Raw genomic sequence first — 14,518 nt, 5'->3', positions numbered from 1 at the left:
AAGCTTTCCAACCAATAATAGTTCACAAATACATTCTCGTCAAAACAGACAACATGACAACAATGTATTATCTAAACAAGCAGGGAGGGACGCACTCCACGCAGTTAAGCATGTTAGCACAAAAAATTTGGCATTGGGCAATTCACAACCAAATTCGCCTAATTGCACAGTTTATACCAGGGATACAAAATCAACTCGCAGACAATCTCTCTCGAGATCACCAACAGGTCCACGAATGGGAAATTCACCCCCAAATACTGAACACTTATTTCAAACTCTGGGGAACACCTCAGATAGACTTGTTTGCGACAAGGGAGAACGCAAAATGCCAAAACTTCGCATCCAGATACCCACACAAACAATCCCAAGGCAATGCCCTATGGATGAACTGGTCAGGGATATTTGCTTACGCTTTTCCTCCTCTCCCTCTCCTTCCTTACCTGGTAAACAAACTCAGTCAAAGCAAACTCAAACTCATATTGATAGCACCAACTTGGGCAAGGCAACCCTGGTACACAACGCTGCTAGACCTATCAGTGGTACCCTGCATCAAATTGCCCAACAGGCCAGATCTGTTGACACAGCACAACCAAAAGATCAGACACCCAGATCCAGCATCGCTGAATCTAGCAATCTGGCTCCTGAAATCCTAGAATTCGGGCACTTACAACTTACCCAAGAATGTATGGAAGTCATAAAACAAGCAAGAAGGCCATCCACCAGGCACTGCTATGCAAGTAAATGGAAGAGGTTTGTTTGCTACTGCCATATTAATCAAATACAACCATTACACACAACTCCAGAACATGTAGTGGGTTACTTGCTTCACTTACAAAAATCTAACCTAGCTTTCTCTTCCATTAAGATTCACCTTGCAGCAATATCTGCATACCTGCAGACTACCTATTCAACTTCCCTATATAAAATACCAGTCATTAAAGCATTCATGGAGGGCCTTAGGAGAATTATACCACCAAGAACACTACCTGTTCCTTCATGGAACCTAAATGTTGTCCTAACTAGACTTATGGGTCCACCTTTTGAACCCATGCACTCCTGCGACATACAGTTCCTAACCTGGAAGGTGGCATTTCTCATCGCCATTACTTCCCTGAGAAGAGTAAGCGAGATTCAGGCGTTTACTATACAGGAACCTTTTATACAACTACACAAAAATAAAGTCGTCCTAAGGACCAATCCTAAATTTTTGCCAAAGGTTATTTCACCGTTCCATCTAAATCAAACAGTGGAACTTCCGGTGTTCTTTCCACAGCCAGATACCGTAGCTGAAAGGGCACTACATACATTAGATGTCAAAAGAGCATTAATGTATTACATTGACAGAACAAAGAACATCAGAAAGACTAAACAACTCTTTATTGCATTTCAAAAACCTCATGCAGGAAACCCAATTTCAAAACAAGGTATAGCCAGATGGATAGTTAAATGCATCCAAATCTGCTACCTTAAAGCTAAACGACAGCTGCCCATTACACCAAGGGCACACTCAACCAGAAAGAAAGGTGCTACCATGGCCTTTCTAGGAAACATCCCAATGCAAGAAATATGTAAGGCAGCCACATGGTCTACGCCTCACACATTCACCAAGCACTACTGTGTAGACGTGTTATCCGCACAACAAGCCACAGTAGGTCAAGCTGTATTAAGGACATTATTTCAGACTACTTCCACTCCTACAGGCTGATCCACCGCTTTTGGGGAAATAACTGCTTACTAGTCTATTGCAGAACATGCGTATCTACAGCGACAGATGCCATCGAACTGAAAATGTCACTTACCCAGTGTACATCTGTTCGTGGCATCAGTCGCAGTAGATTCGCATGTGCCCACCCGCCTCCCCGGGAGCCTGTAGCAGTTTGGAAGTTACCTTCAATTATTTATATATGTATCATCTCAACCTTAAATAAGTGCATACTTAGTCACTCCATTGCATGGGCACTATTACTACAATTCAACTCCTACCTCACCCTCTGCGGGGAAAAACAATCGAGGATGGAGTCGACGCCCATGCGCAATGGAGACAAAAGGAGGAGTCACTCGGTCCCGTGACTCGAAAGACTTCTTCGAAGAAAAACAACTTGTAACACTCCGGCCCAACACCAGATGGCGAGCTATTGCAGAACATGCTAATCTACTGCGACTGATGCCACGAACAGATGTACACTGGGTAAGTGACATTTTCATTATTGTAGGCAGATTGCCTAGAGGGTATCCTTCCCTCAAGCTGTGTCTCCAACTTCCTGGGATAACGCGCTCCAGCGATTTTGCTGATATTCCATCGCATTACAGAGGATTGCTCTGGAGAATTTTATAAACTGTACCTATATCCTCGACTCCCTTGCCTGATAAATGTTTCAAATGATGTAAATGGTTTGCTGGGAAATACTCCAAAGTGGAAGCTGCAGGTATTGTGGCTTATCTTGTGCCCCAATCCCGAATACTTTCTTGCATTCTTCAAACGGCCTGATCGTATAATGGCGGACTAGGTCGAGTTGTCTCATGGCCCCGAACTGTCTTTGCTGTTGCAGCCATCCAGTGTTGTTTTTGCTGGTATGCATTTTTGGGTCTTTGTCTCTTTCACAACCATGCTAGGCCCCAGAGTGATCTCTGCACTGCTGCTCCATTTCAACTCAGGCTTCTTTGTGCTGCATGATAATACTTTAGTATATCCCTCCCTCTGTTGAGACCAGTAGATTGTTCTTACTAATTATTATCCAGCATTGCATCTTTCATATGTTTGCATATGTGATTCATTCACTGTTCTCAGGCTGGGAATCCCCGGTAGCTTTAAAAAGCAATAAACAGAAAAAAATAGCCATATACCTCAACAACAGTGTTATTTTAGTAGCATGTCCACCTCATTTGAACAGCTTGATCTCCAGTCCATGTGGTGGAAGTACTGAGTGCTCCAGAGGTGACCGTAGCTCAGATTTGTACCGCAAATCGCGTGTAAGGGAGTCCCTGAGATGAGCTCTGCTCAAACCTGTCTGTGACCTAATTCAGATGCTTTTCTATTACACTCTGCTCTTGAACCAGTCCCATCTTCAGCTTTTAGACTACTATTAATTGTGTCTGGGTAATTCTAGGGAAAAATCATCCCTTTCCAGGGCAGTGAGACCCTTTTTCGGTCAGCAGCTGCCATCATGACTAACGGAGAGAAACAGATCTTCAGTTACTGCTACACTGATGGTCAGAACTGTGCTTAATTTGTGATGGTGTTTTCCGATGCTCGTCACTGGCACTTAATTCCTAAGACCAGTACCTTTTTGATGACTCGCCACATGGCAGAGCTGTCAGTCTATTTTCAGCAAAGCACATCAGTTTAGCAATTAAATATGTACTAAATAATAATATTAGCAGCACATCAAAGCCATTAGTAGTGCCATTTTGCAGCCCTGGCCAGGGCAGTAGGTAGGTGCAAGCTGCAATGCCACCCTATGTGATGCCCCTGGGCCCTGGCACTAATTTTTGTAGAAATTAAGCACTGAGTCAAAAGGTGATCTATATTGATGATCCACATGAACAGTGTATTTATTGCTTTCATCCAGCGCACAAGGCTTCACGCTACAACATCTGTAAAAAGACTGAAGGACAGGAAGAAGAGGTTGGCCCTATACATATTGGAAACAATAATGACCTCCTTTCCAGGAGGGACAACGCCTCTTCTGGGAATGATTTTGTTAAAAGTGCTCCACCAAGCACTTCCACAAAGGAGGTGCAAAAAAGTAAACCTGGAGTTTCCAAAGCGGAATTTACTACCTAAAGTGCCTGCAGCCACCTCCTCCAAGAGAAAAACTGGAGTTTCCTCAGAAAAACATTTCAGAACGAGTAAACATCCGCTTACACAAAAAAAATAAGCAGAAGTCCAGCTCCTTTGAAGCCCTTGCTGCCCTGACATTTTTACTATCAAAGGTTCTGTCATCCTCCTTGATGACGAAGAAGAAACCTCTATAATCTACAACTACCTCGTCACCAACATCTCCATTTTATATTTCCTTAGAGCTGCCCTTAAATAGCTTTACATCCTTCCTTGTAAACCTTGCGCCAGGCCCTCTGTAGGCCCTTGCATTCATGTTTAAATGCTCTCAGATTTTCATTGTACCAGGGAGCTGAAGGGGCCCTAGGAAAGGACTTAACCAGCTTAAACAGCGCTAATTGAGTCATCGCATTACCAGTACATAGACTTGTGCCTTGCACTATGTTATTTACATCTTTTATTACACTTGGAGGGCAAAGCTCTCCAAGTTTAGCTTTAGTTCTCTTGGGTGTTATTTTGGAAATGACACATATATTCTGCAAGCCCACGCTTATTAGGGCTACAGTCCTCAATTGGAATTCCTTTAGCATAAACAAATGATCTGTCCAGCACATTGGTTGGAAACATTTCTCCACTTTACAAAGGTGTCCTATGGAGCAATACTAAATTCATACCTAAAGTCCCCACTGACTTTCAGCTGAATGTACCTATCTCTCTACATCCCTTTTCCCATTTCTTCAGCCGAAAAATCTTTGTATTCATTAAATATGGGCAGGTGCGTTAGACTTAACGTGGACAAAACAAAAGACATGCTTCTGTTTGTGTCCTTCGGTCACCCAGGAAGAGGGTGTCCCTATCTAAACAGAGCATAGCATGGCGGCTATAAGTCTGCACTACAAAGGGAGGACTGGGAGTTTTATACTAGGTCCAGTGTGCTTACTCCCTGTGTATACATGTAAAACAAATGTGCACACTGTTCCTGAAGGAAATTAGAAGAGGGCGAAAGAGAAAAAGAAGGGGGAAAAAAAGAGAGAGAGACTGTGAAGCCAGCGTTGTAGGAGTACCCTCAAGCATCACAGTCGGATGCTAGGCATCATCATCGGGTTTAACTCCTCGTCAGACGGCACTGCAATATCTGACGGGCCCCCACCAGAGGTGGTGGCTCTTCTACCGGGGGAGGACTCTGCGGCTCAAATTCAATCCGCAGATCATACTGACAGAGGAGAGAGAAAGAAAATCTAAAATTAGCTCTGAACACCTAGTGATTTAATTTAATCCTTGAAAAAAAGGGTCGGGCCAATATTAAAAACAGATAGGAGTATCCAGGGAATAATGTCACTTTTACTCCTAAAGAACGGAAGTGAGGGAAGAGTTATCTCTCATTACCATAGGTCAACATGTTTCGCGCCTATTCGGTCAAGAATTGATCCACTGGCGCTTCTTCAGGACCATTAAATTGTAACTTCTCCTTCATCTATCTGATATTAAATAAAAACAGACATATAGAGGCCGTAAATGCTGAAAGGTCACTTACAGTCATCGGACCATTCGTCACAGTCAGTCTTTTAGGAAGTCGCCCTGCATGAAGATAAAGTGCAAGTAAAAAACAAAATGCACTACATAGACATTCACTGGTGTCATAATGGTGAAAAGTGGTGATAGACATCAGGTGTATGTGAAGACAGAGACACATGTCATGAAAGGCTTACCATCCCATGTGAGGACAAGGCTTCATAGGGACACGTGAGCCTCATAAACCATGTGAGTTCACTGGATAAAAATTGTAAAAAAACATTATTATACATAAATAGACAGTGACTAGAACAGTTGCGGAGTCGTGTGCAACATCAAAATCAAAGCATTCTATTGTTATCATGACATAGGGTCTACTCAGTTGTCAAGTATCTTATTGGTACACATAGTATGTCACATGGAAAACTATTCAATCTGACAAAGTCGACAGAGTACTTGTTAGTAACTGTATATAGAGCAGTAAGTCAGAAAACGACAAAAACAAAGAACATGTAGATTAACAAGCAAGGAGGTGTCTGTTCGTGCTCCATAGCTAATAGTGGGTGCTGCTATTTAAACGCCTCCGAGTGGACGGCGCCTGTCTTTCCAGGGACACGTCCTCGGGGTAGGCGAGAAGCTGACCAACACGGTGACTGAAGTAAGTGGTCACTTTGGACCCTTTTTTAGCGTGTACATCGAGCCTGCTGTTATGACTTTTCCTCCAACCTTTTCATTGTTTACCAGGCTGGGAAGCTCCTGGCAGGGTTATACTCTTATAATCATGTTGGCTAAATGGCTTGTTTGATTATGTGAATATGTGCTTAGCAGCACCCACTATTAGCTATGGAGCACGAACAGACACCTCCTTGCTTGTTAATCTACATGTTCTTTGTTTTTGTCGTTTTCTGACTTACTGCTCTATATACAGTTACTAACAAGTACTCTGTCGACTTTGTCAGATTGAATAGTTTTCCATGTGACATACTATGTGTACCAATAAGATACTTGACAACTGAGTAGACCCTATGTCATGATAACAATAGAATGCTTTGATTTTGATGTTGCACACGACTCCGCAACTGTTCTAGTCACTGTCTATTTATGTATAATAATGTTTTTTTACAATTTTTATCCAGTGAACTCACATGGTTTATGAGGCTCACGTGTCCCTATGAAGCCTTGTCCTCACATGGGATGGTAAGCCTTTCATGACATGTGTCTCTGTCTTCACATACACCTGATGTCTATCACCACTTTTCACCATTATGACACCAGTGAATGTCTATGTAGTGCATTTTGTTTTTTACTTGCACTTTATCTTCATGCAGGGCGACTTCCTAAAAGACTGACTGTGACGAATGGTCCGATGACTGTAAGTGACCTTTCAGCATTTACGGCCTCTATATGTCTGTTTTTATTTAATATCAGATAGATGAAGGAGAAGTTACAATTTAATGGTCCTGAAGAAGCGCCAGTGGATCAATTCTTGACCGAATAGGCGCGAAACATGTTGATCTATGGTAATGAGAGATAACTCTTCCCTCACTTCCGTTCTTTAGGAGTAAAAGTGACATTATTCCCTGGATACTCCTATCTGTTTTTAATATTGGCCCGACCCTTTTTTTCAAGGATTAAATTAAATCACTAGGTGTTCAGAGCTAATTTTAGATTTTCTTTCTCTCTCCTCTGTCAGTATGATCTGCGGATTGAATTTGAGCCGCAGAGTCCTCCCCCGGTAGAAGAGCCACCACCTCTGGTGGGGGCCCGTCAGATATTGCAGTGCCGTCTGACGAGGAGTTAAACCCGATGATGATGCCTAGCATCCGACTGTGATGCTTGAGGGTACTCCTACAACGCTGGCTTCACAGTCTCTCTCTCTTTTTTTCCCCCTTCTTTTTCTCTTTCGCCCTCTTCTAATTTCCTTCAGGAACAGTGTGCACATTTGTTTTATACGGCTATAAGTCTGCATCAAGTGAATCAGTTGCAAAGTAAAGAGTTGTTTAGGTGCCTTTGTGAGTGCAGAAGTTGTTTGTCGCCTGGTCTGCTGGAACAATGAGGAGCTAATAAATTACAAGGCACAGAGCGAGAGGCTTTCAAAGCCACCAATGTGCAGTAGAGAAGTGCCTCGTTCAGGCAGGTCAGGCCATATCAACTGCTCCATTGTCCCCGAGGGGGAGGGAGTGTGAGGGCTGTATGCGACTGTCATTTGCAGGCGCTATGTTTGGGCCCTGGTCACATAACTCAGGAGGAAAGGTACCAGAGTCAGGTGTGTAAGAATTACAGACTCTTTACCTCTGAGTGCAAGGTGAGTGATCTGCCCATATGAATGTGAGGGAGTGGTGTGTCTGTATGAGATCAGAGTAAGAGGTGTGCCTGTGCGAGTCATGGTGATAGATATACCTGTGTGAGTATGCAGGAGTCAACATAGAGAGTAATGCATGGTGAAATCCATCTAATGACGTTCCCCTTGGAGGGAGGAGACCCTTTTACTCGATCTCACCAGAAGAGACAATTATTAAGTCCAAATGTCTTTGTTCTCACCAACTTCCTACAAAAATATCTGCACGTGAGAAAAAAAAAACGTTCTAGAAACTTTTTTTTCACCACTCTGTGACCAGGCTTTGATGGTCTTTTCATTCCTTGGGAGCGTACGACGTGGAATCCTCATGGTAGGCGACGATGGCAGACTGGAGGAAACCACATAAAAAGCCTCAGCTAAATGCTATGATGATTGCTTGAGAAGAAAGTAAATGTGTCCAATGCACTTCTGAAAAGTGAAACGCTGCGGCAAGGTGAACTCTCACTGAGTTGGATTTCTGGCCAGAGTGCACAAAACTCAAAGGCTTGGAAGACAAAAGAGGAAAACCCTGTTGGTGGCAACTGCAGTTTAAATTTGCAAGTTTTTGTTGAGCAAAAGTCCTCGCCCAAAACTCTTTCGAATATGAGGAATGGTCAAGTGAGCAGTTTCTGTATGCACTGGCAGAAGCTGTCGAATGATGCAGTGTTGTGGTGAAGCACTTTAAATCCCTTGCCTGGAGAGAAGGTCCGGACAGTTGGGAAGGGAGAAACACAGGGCACTCGTCCAGTGGTCTGTGAACCTATGCTGCTTGGGCCACGCAGAAGTATTGTTGATCGTTCCTTATCGAGCTTGTTGAGTACTGTATGGGGTCAGGGAACAAGCAAATGAAAATATCCTGTACCTGTTCATCGAAAACACATACCAACCCGCAGTCCAGTTTTCCTCTGCCTACTTGTGAAGAATCAGCATTTTTTCTGCTTGTGTTCACAAAAAGGCCGAACAGTGATGTTCCACAGGTGGGAAATTCTGTAGAGCTGATTGGGGTGAAGCTGTCATTTGTTACAGTCATTATTGGATCTGCTAATGGCATCTGCCAGCAAATCACTGACATTTGATCCACTGATAGTTTGGTCTTGTGAGCAATAGCCCAGCGCTAGAAAGTTTTAGCCTTCTCTGACAGGGCTGGCGATCTTGTGCACTCCGGCTTGTTTTATTAACGTATTGAGGTGCTGTTGTCTGTTCTAAGTATGAAAGAGATATCAACCCTTGGACAAAATGCCTGAAGCCCTGCAACTTTAGGGCGGTGATTTGTAACTACCTCTCCAGTACCAGCCATAGAAGCCCTTGGATGTAGAGTTCTTGAAGATGAACCCCTTCCTCCAATATAGCATTGGTTGTGATCACAGAATTCGTGAGATGTGTCTTTGAACAGGAGGTCTTTGGTGATATTGTGGGACTTGTGCCATCATCCTAATTAAGGCTTTTTGAGGCGCAGTGGCTCTGGCGACTTCCCATTATCCGGTTGTATCCATTGAGCGTCCATGGCCATCCTTGACACATTTACAGAAAGTTAAATGGGAAGAGAGGGATGCAAAATGGACTTTTCCACAGCAGAGGGATTTGAGCTATGTTGGCATGTAGGGGAGGTGGGGAGCTTAGCACATTCCTCTCTGTAGCTGAAGTTTGAACACTTCCAATAAGGTGAACTTGCAACAAAATGAGCACTATTCCTTGCCCGTAGCCCTGTTCATATTTACTGCTATATTGGATACTACCTGGTCTTCTGGTATGACTTTGAGGAATTGTTTTATATAACTTGTGAGTCAATGAAAGATATCCATGCTAGAGAACTGTAAGTGCATGCAAATAACCTATGTCTTGGAAGACAGGCTTGTCTACTTTTAGACTTATTTCAGGTAGCCTTCTTAAGCTTGCAGTGCAGATTGCTAAAGGAAATATGAAATATAACATGTGGGAACCCATGGAGTAACCGCAAAAGGCATGGAACTGTGAACTTTTTAATTCAGTACCAGGAAGCAATGCTCATTTTAAAAGTGATCTCTAAAATATCCTGTCTTCTCCTTCTTTTACTTTTATAACATTATGAGAGAATTAATATTTTTAAGAACATTCAGATTTGTGTGATATGATACACAAGTGAGAAATCAATTTGTCCAGGAAGTAAAATCTTAGCGGCGTCTCTTTTTCCCACCAGGAAGTATGCGCCTCCTTTAGTACTCCAGGAGGGGGAAGTCGGAGCCATCTGGAGGGATATTTGCTCTAAGATTGGCAGGCACGTGGTTTCTTGTCTGGCTTTCCCTTGTGCTCCTCAAAAAAGGTGATCCAGCTCAGCTCGGCCTACCTGCCCATAATCTTTTTTTTTTCTTTTCGGTCTAATCCCCAGGACAGCGAAACGTCACCGCTGCTTCGAACATAAATTTAAGGTAGTCTGAATTTAGTGCAACCCAGCTGCAGTCTCAGGAGGTCTCCCAATATGTGGGTGCAGTGTCTGAATGATTCTTTCCTTGACATTATGAGACACAGAAACCTTTCACATGACAAAGATATATTGTTGATGGAACAGTAGTTTTGATTCTCCCTTTTGAGGGAATATGTTTAGTATTTAGTATTGCCTACAGGATGTGTGTACAAGGTCTAGTATATTCTAGTTTATCATTTTCTCTTCATGTTTGATAAAGTAGATGTGGAAGGTTTAGAAGGTTAATTTATTGTATTGTAGTCATTACAATGCCGGTGCACTAAATCTGTTTTGTCAGTGCTTTATAAAGGTATCTGCTCTCTTATATACTAACTTGGTACACAAACTGTGTCCCTTTTGGTGTGGAACCACACTCACCAGTACTCATGTAAGCTCCTGACTTCATCAGAAACAGTCATATCAATGACTGATAGTTTGGCATATTTGCATTAGTTATGCGTTAGGTACACAATATTAGAGGTCTTCACCAAACTCCGTAAAGTCGTGTGAAAAGTACCTCAGAATAAACTACAACCTCTAGAAAGAAATTGTTTACTAGTTCTTTGTTTTGCTTCAGGCTAAATATTCAGTCATTGGCAAGCACTCATTGATTACGTTTGTTATCCTTCTTCCTGCAGATGGCTTTGCTGTTGAGACTGTGAATGGAATGTTGTATAACCCACTGTCCACTTCGTGGAGTTGGATCGATAGTACCAGCATTAACTACGCGCTTCACGCTGTAAAAACTGCCCCCCCAGAAGAAACATTTTCAACAGAGCAACCACCAGAGGAGGAGCAGAGCACCCCAAAAGTTGATGCTCACTTAGGAACCACGCCATGAAAAATCGTGATTATTGGGATTCGAAAGCGTTGAATTGATAGATTATTGGTGCAATACGTTCTTGCTTTTCAACCGAATGCTTGAAGAGCGGAACCCGTGTTGTGAAGCTGCCTGTGTGCTTTGTCTGCTGTAGGACCAGTCTGGTCGCAGACCGCTTTGATGACGGTGTCTTCCCCCTACTACACCGGGATGCCGCTAGGGCTGCTCTGCATCTCCCCAGCACACATCTAATGTGCTATTTTCTTTGCCGTCTGCAGGTGTCCCTGAATCTGGAGTTCACATATGAGTAGCAACATATCCCATGTGGATTCCAAGGGAAACAGTGTCAATAATGTTATGATTTGCATATGGCAGGGATGCATCAGTTCTATATGTTGAAAATAGCCACATTAGTAAGTTTACATGATGGACACCATGTTCCAGTCTTGGTCATCCCTTCTCAGAATCATTGTTTTCAGATCATATGAACCTATGGAGTATAAGTCCCAGAATGCAGTAGGTTTTTAAAGGAACGCTAAGGACATGAAGCCATCTGGTAGCCTTGCATATGGCATAATATTAAACCTTTTGAAATGCCTTGTGTCCGCCATCTCATTCCATCTATGGTATGGGTTTGACTTGTAACTTTACAGTTCTGGGCTGCATGGCATTTCGTTTACCTGGACCTCAGTGATTTGAAAAGATGACAGTAAAGTGTGTTCATATATGAGTGAGATGACTATTACAATTATAGATTTTATTCTAGATCTAGTTACTTTTACTTTGCATGGTGGTGTATTCATTTGTATTGCTTTCCTTAGTCTGTGATAAAAATAGTCTACATTAGATGCTCTTTAAAATGTGTGTGTGCATATGTTAGTTATATGAAACCAATGTGACAGGGCAACCAGGCTCGAACACACGAAAGTCAGAAATATTGGTGTTTCTTATATTCAAGCCTTCATTCACACAATAATCCGAAATAATCACGGAACATCTAAAATGTATGAGTCATGTATTACTCTATTCCTTGCCTGAAAAACAACCCCGTTGGGGTTCAAGCTTGCTAATTTGGGGCTTGAAATAAAAACTGTTATTTTTTTTTTACTTCATCGGTTGCTACTTGCTTGTGTCCTACTTGATGTTCTCTTGTTGTGACTTGTTGATACATAAATCGCATAGACTTGCAACGTAATTAAAGAGTTGCTTGCTTATTAATTGTTACACCATTTCTCTTACTTCTTCCCACCTCCAGCTATCCAGTGGGTCAAAATACCACATCAATAGAAATTGAATCTGAAATAATTGATAGAAGGGAGTGTGCAGCACAGCGACTTCTCCACTGCTTGCTTCTGGCCGCCTTCTGGCCATCATCAACACCATTGAATTTTGTTGCAGGAGATCGATCACACGGTTCAGGGATACTTGCTGCTTTTTCACATTACAGTCACGTCATCAATCTGTGTTTTTTCATTTATGGTACAGACCATTACTCTTTCACACATTTAGGAGATTTTTGCGGGGGCATCTTTTGTTTTATTTTTCTTAAACTTGTGCCTTTTGCTTTGAAATTGCTGCCAGATCTAGAGAACCTCCGTGAGCATCCACTGAAATGTTGGCACAAAGTAAGCCCTAACACGCCAGAGTACGGAAAGTGACATGCAAAATGTATATATTGTAAAATAATGACACTGCAATGAATAAAGAAGAACTGGCATTATCTGTTGAAGGTGAGTTTAATTCGTTTTCCAGTTCCATCCCGTTTCTAATAAACCAATCCTATTGCCATGCTCCAGTCCAGATAGGAAGGAATCAAGTCCTCTAAACAGAAACTATTCTATTTTGCGATTCTTCCAGTACCGTATACCATCTGTTTGGACTCCATCAAAGGTAAGCAGTCTGTAGCTAAATTACTGAATCCTGTATTATCACGCTTTATCATTTATAACAAAACAGAGGTGGATTCAACAAATTATTCGTGAGAGGAGTTGGTCCTGTAACCCAAATATTTGATGGGCATCCCTGCACTCTGTCCGCCCAGCTCTCTTGGCCTGTATAACGTGGGGGCAACAGGACAATCTTTATAACAAGGCAGCACTGCACACAGACCAACATTAGGTGGCAAAGAACTGTAGGATAACTGACCTGCAGATCTGTGCTACATGTTAAGAGGGAGGGATGATCTGGCAGTGAAATCTTGAAGCTCACAGGCCTTCACTCGAAGAGCAGCACTGAGGTGAGGAGCGGATAAGGCGGCAGTGAGACAGTCGCACACAGGCCCCCGCAGCCAAATTAGGACTGCTGATCAGAGAAAGAGGATGCAGCAGAAGAAATGTAGAGGTCCACGTGCCCTTAAGAAATTAAGGGGGTCATTCTGACCCCGGCGGGCGGCGGGAGCCACCCGCCTGGAGGGAACCGCCAGAATACCGCTGCGCGGTCAAAAGACCGCCGCGGTTATTCTGGGTTTCCCACTGGGCTGGCGGGTGACCGCCAAAAGGCCGCCCGCCAGCCCAGTGGGAAACAGCCCTCCATGAGGATGCCGGCTCCGAATGGAGCCGGCGGAGTGGAGGATGTGCGACGGGTGCAGTAGAACCCGTCGCGAATTTCAGTGTCTGCAGAGCAGACACTGAAATTCAAAGTGGGGCCCTCTTACGGGGGCCCCTGCAGTGCCCATGCCATTGGCATGGGCACTGCAGGGGCCCCACGACACCGCTCACCGCCATCCTGTTCCTGGCGGGCGGAACCGCCAGGAACAGGATGGCGGTGAGGGGGTCGGAATCCCCATGCGCCGCCATGGCGGATTCCCATGGGCAGCGGAAAGTCGGCGGTACACCGCCGACTTTCCGTTTCTGGCCGCAGCTGTACCGCCGCGATCAGAATGCCCGGCGGAGCACCTAAGTGCTGCTCGCAGCCTCTGTTGGCATTGGTCACAGACTTGGCAGTCTACCTCACAGCAGCACTCTGGAAGGCTGGATTCTGGGTCTGGGATGATTTTAGGTCAGTTTTGTGGTTGGACCAGCACCAAAATAGTTTTGTAGATTATTTGCTCTACTCATTCAGGGCTGACGACCAGGACGTTTTATCTGTGCTCCCATTCTTTCTCTGCATAGTGCGCCTGTCTCTTCACAAAGTGAACTCTTACTTGCGAAACATGGGTAAGTAGACAGGGAGTGCAGAATTATTAGGCAAATGAGTATTTTGACCACATCATCCTCTTTATGCATGTTGTCTTACTCCAAGCTGTATAGGCTCGAAAGCCTACTACCAATTAAGCATATTAGGTGATGTGCATCTCTGTAATGAGAAGGGGTGTGGTCTAATGACATCAACACCCTATATCAGGTGTGCATAATTATTAGGCAACTTCCTTTCCTTTGTCAAAATGGGTCAAAAGAAGGACTTGAGAGGCTCAGAAAAGTCAAAAATAGTGAGATATCTTGCAGAGGGATGCAGCACTCTTAAAATTGCACAGCTTCTGAAGCGTGATCATCGAACAATCAAGCGTTTCATTCAAAATAGTCAACAGGGTCGCAAGAAGCGTGTGGAAAAACCAAGGCGCAAAATAACTGCCCATGAACTGAGAAAAGTCAAGTGTGCAGCTGCCACGATGCCACTTGCCACCAGTTTGGC

The 14,518-nt window shown here is 43.6% G+C and overlaps 1 protein-coding gene across 1 annotated transcript in view; it reads left to right on the top strand.

Moving 5' to 3' along the window:
* Positions 1 to 12,000, top strand: part of COQ3 (coenzyme Q3, methyltransferase) — a 109,778-nt gene extending 97,778 nt beyond the window's left edge. Inside the window, exon 7 of the mRNA XM_069235538.1 lies at positions 10,707 to 12,000. Coding sequence (XP_069091639.1) covers positions 10,707 to 10,909 — 203 coding nt within the window. The 3' untranslated portion in view covers positions 10,910 to 12,000. The remainder of the gene's footprint in view (positions 1 to 10,706) is intronic.
* The last annotated feature ends 2,518 nt before the right edge of the window (positions 12,001 to 14,518 follow it).

The sequence above is a fragment of the Pleurodeles waltl genome, chromosome 5, assembly GCF_031143425.1.
Source record: "Pleurodeles waltl isolate 20211129_DDA chromosome 5, aPleWal1.hap1.20221129, whole genome shotgun sequence".
Lineage (NCBI taxonomy): Eukaryota > Metazoa > Chordata > Amphibia > Caudata > Salamandridae > Pleurodeles > Pleurodeles waltl.
This window is presented reverse-complemented; position numbering and strand designations above follow the sequence as displayed.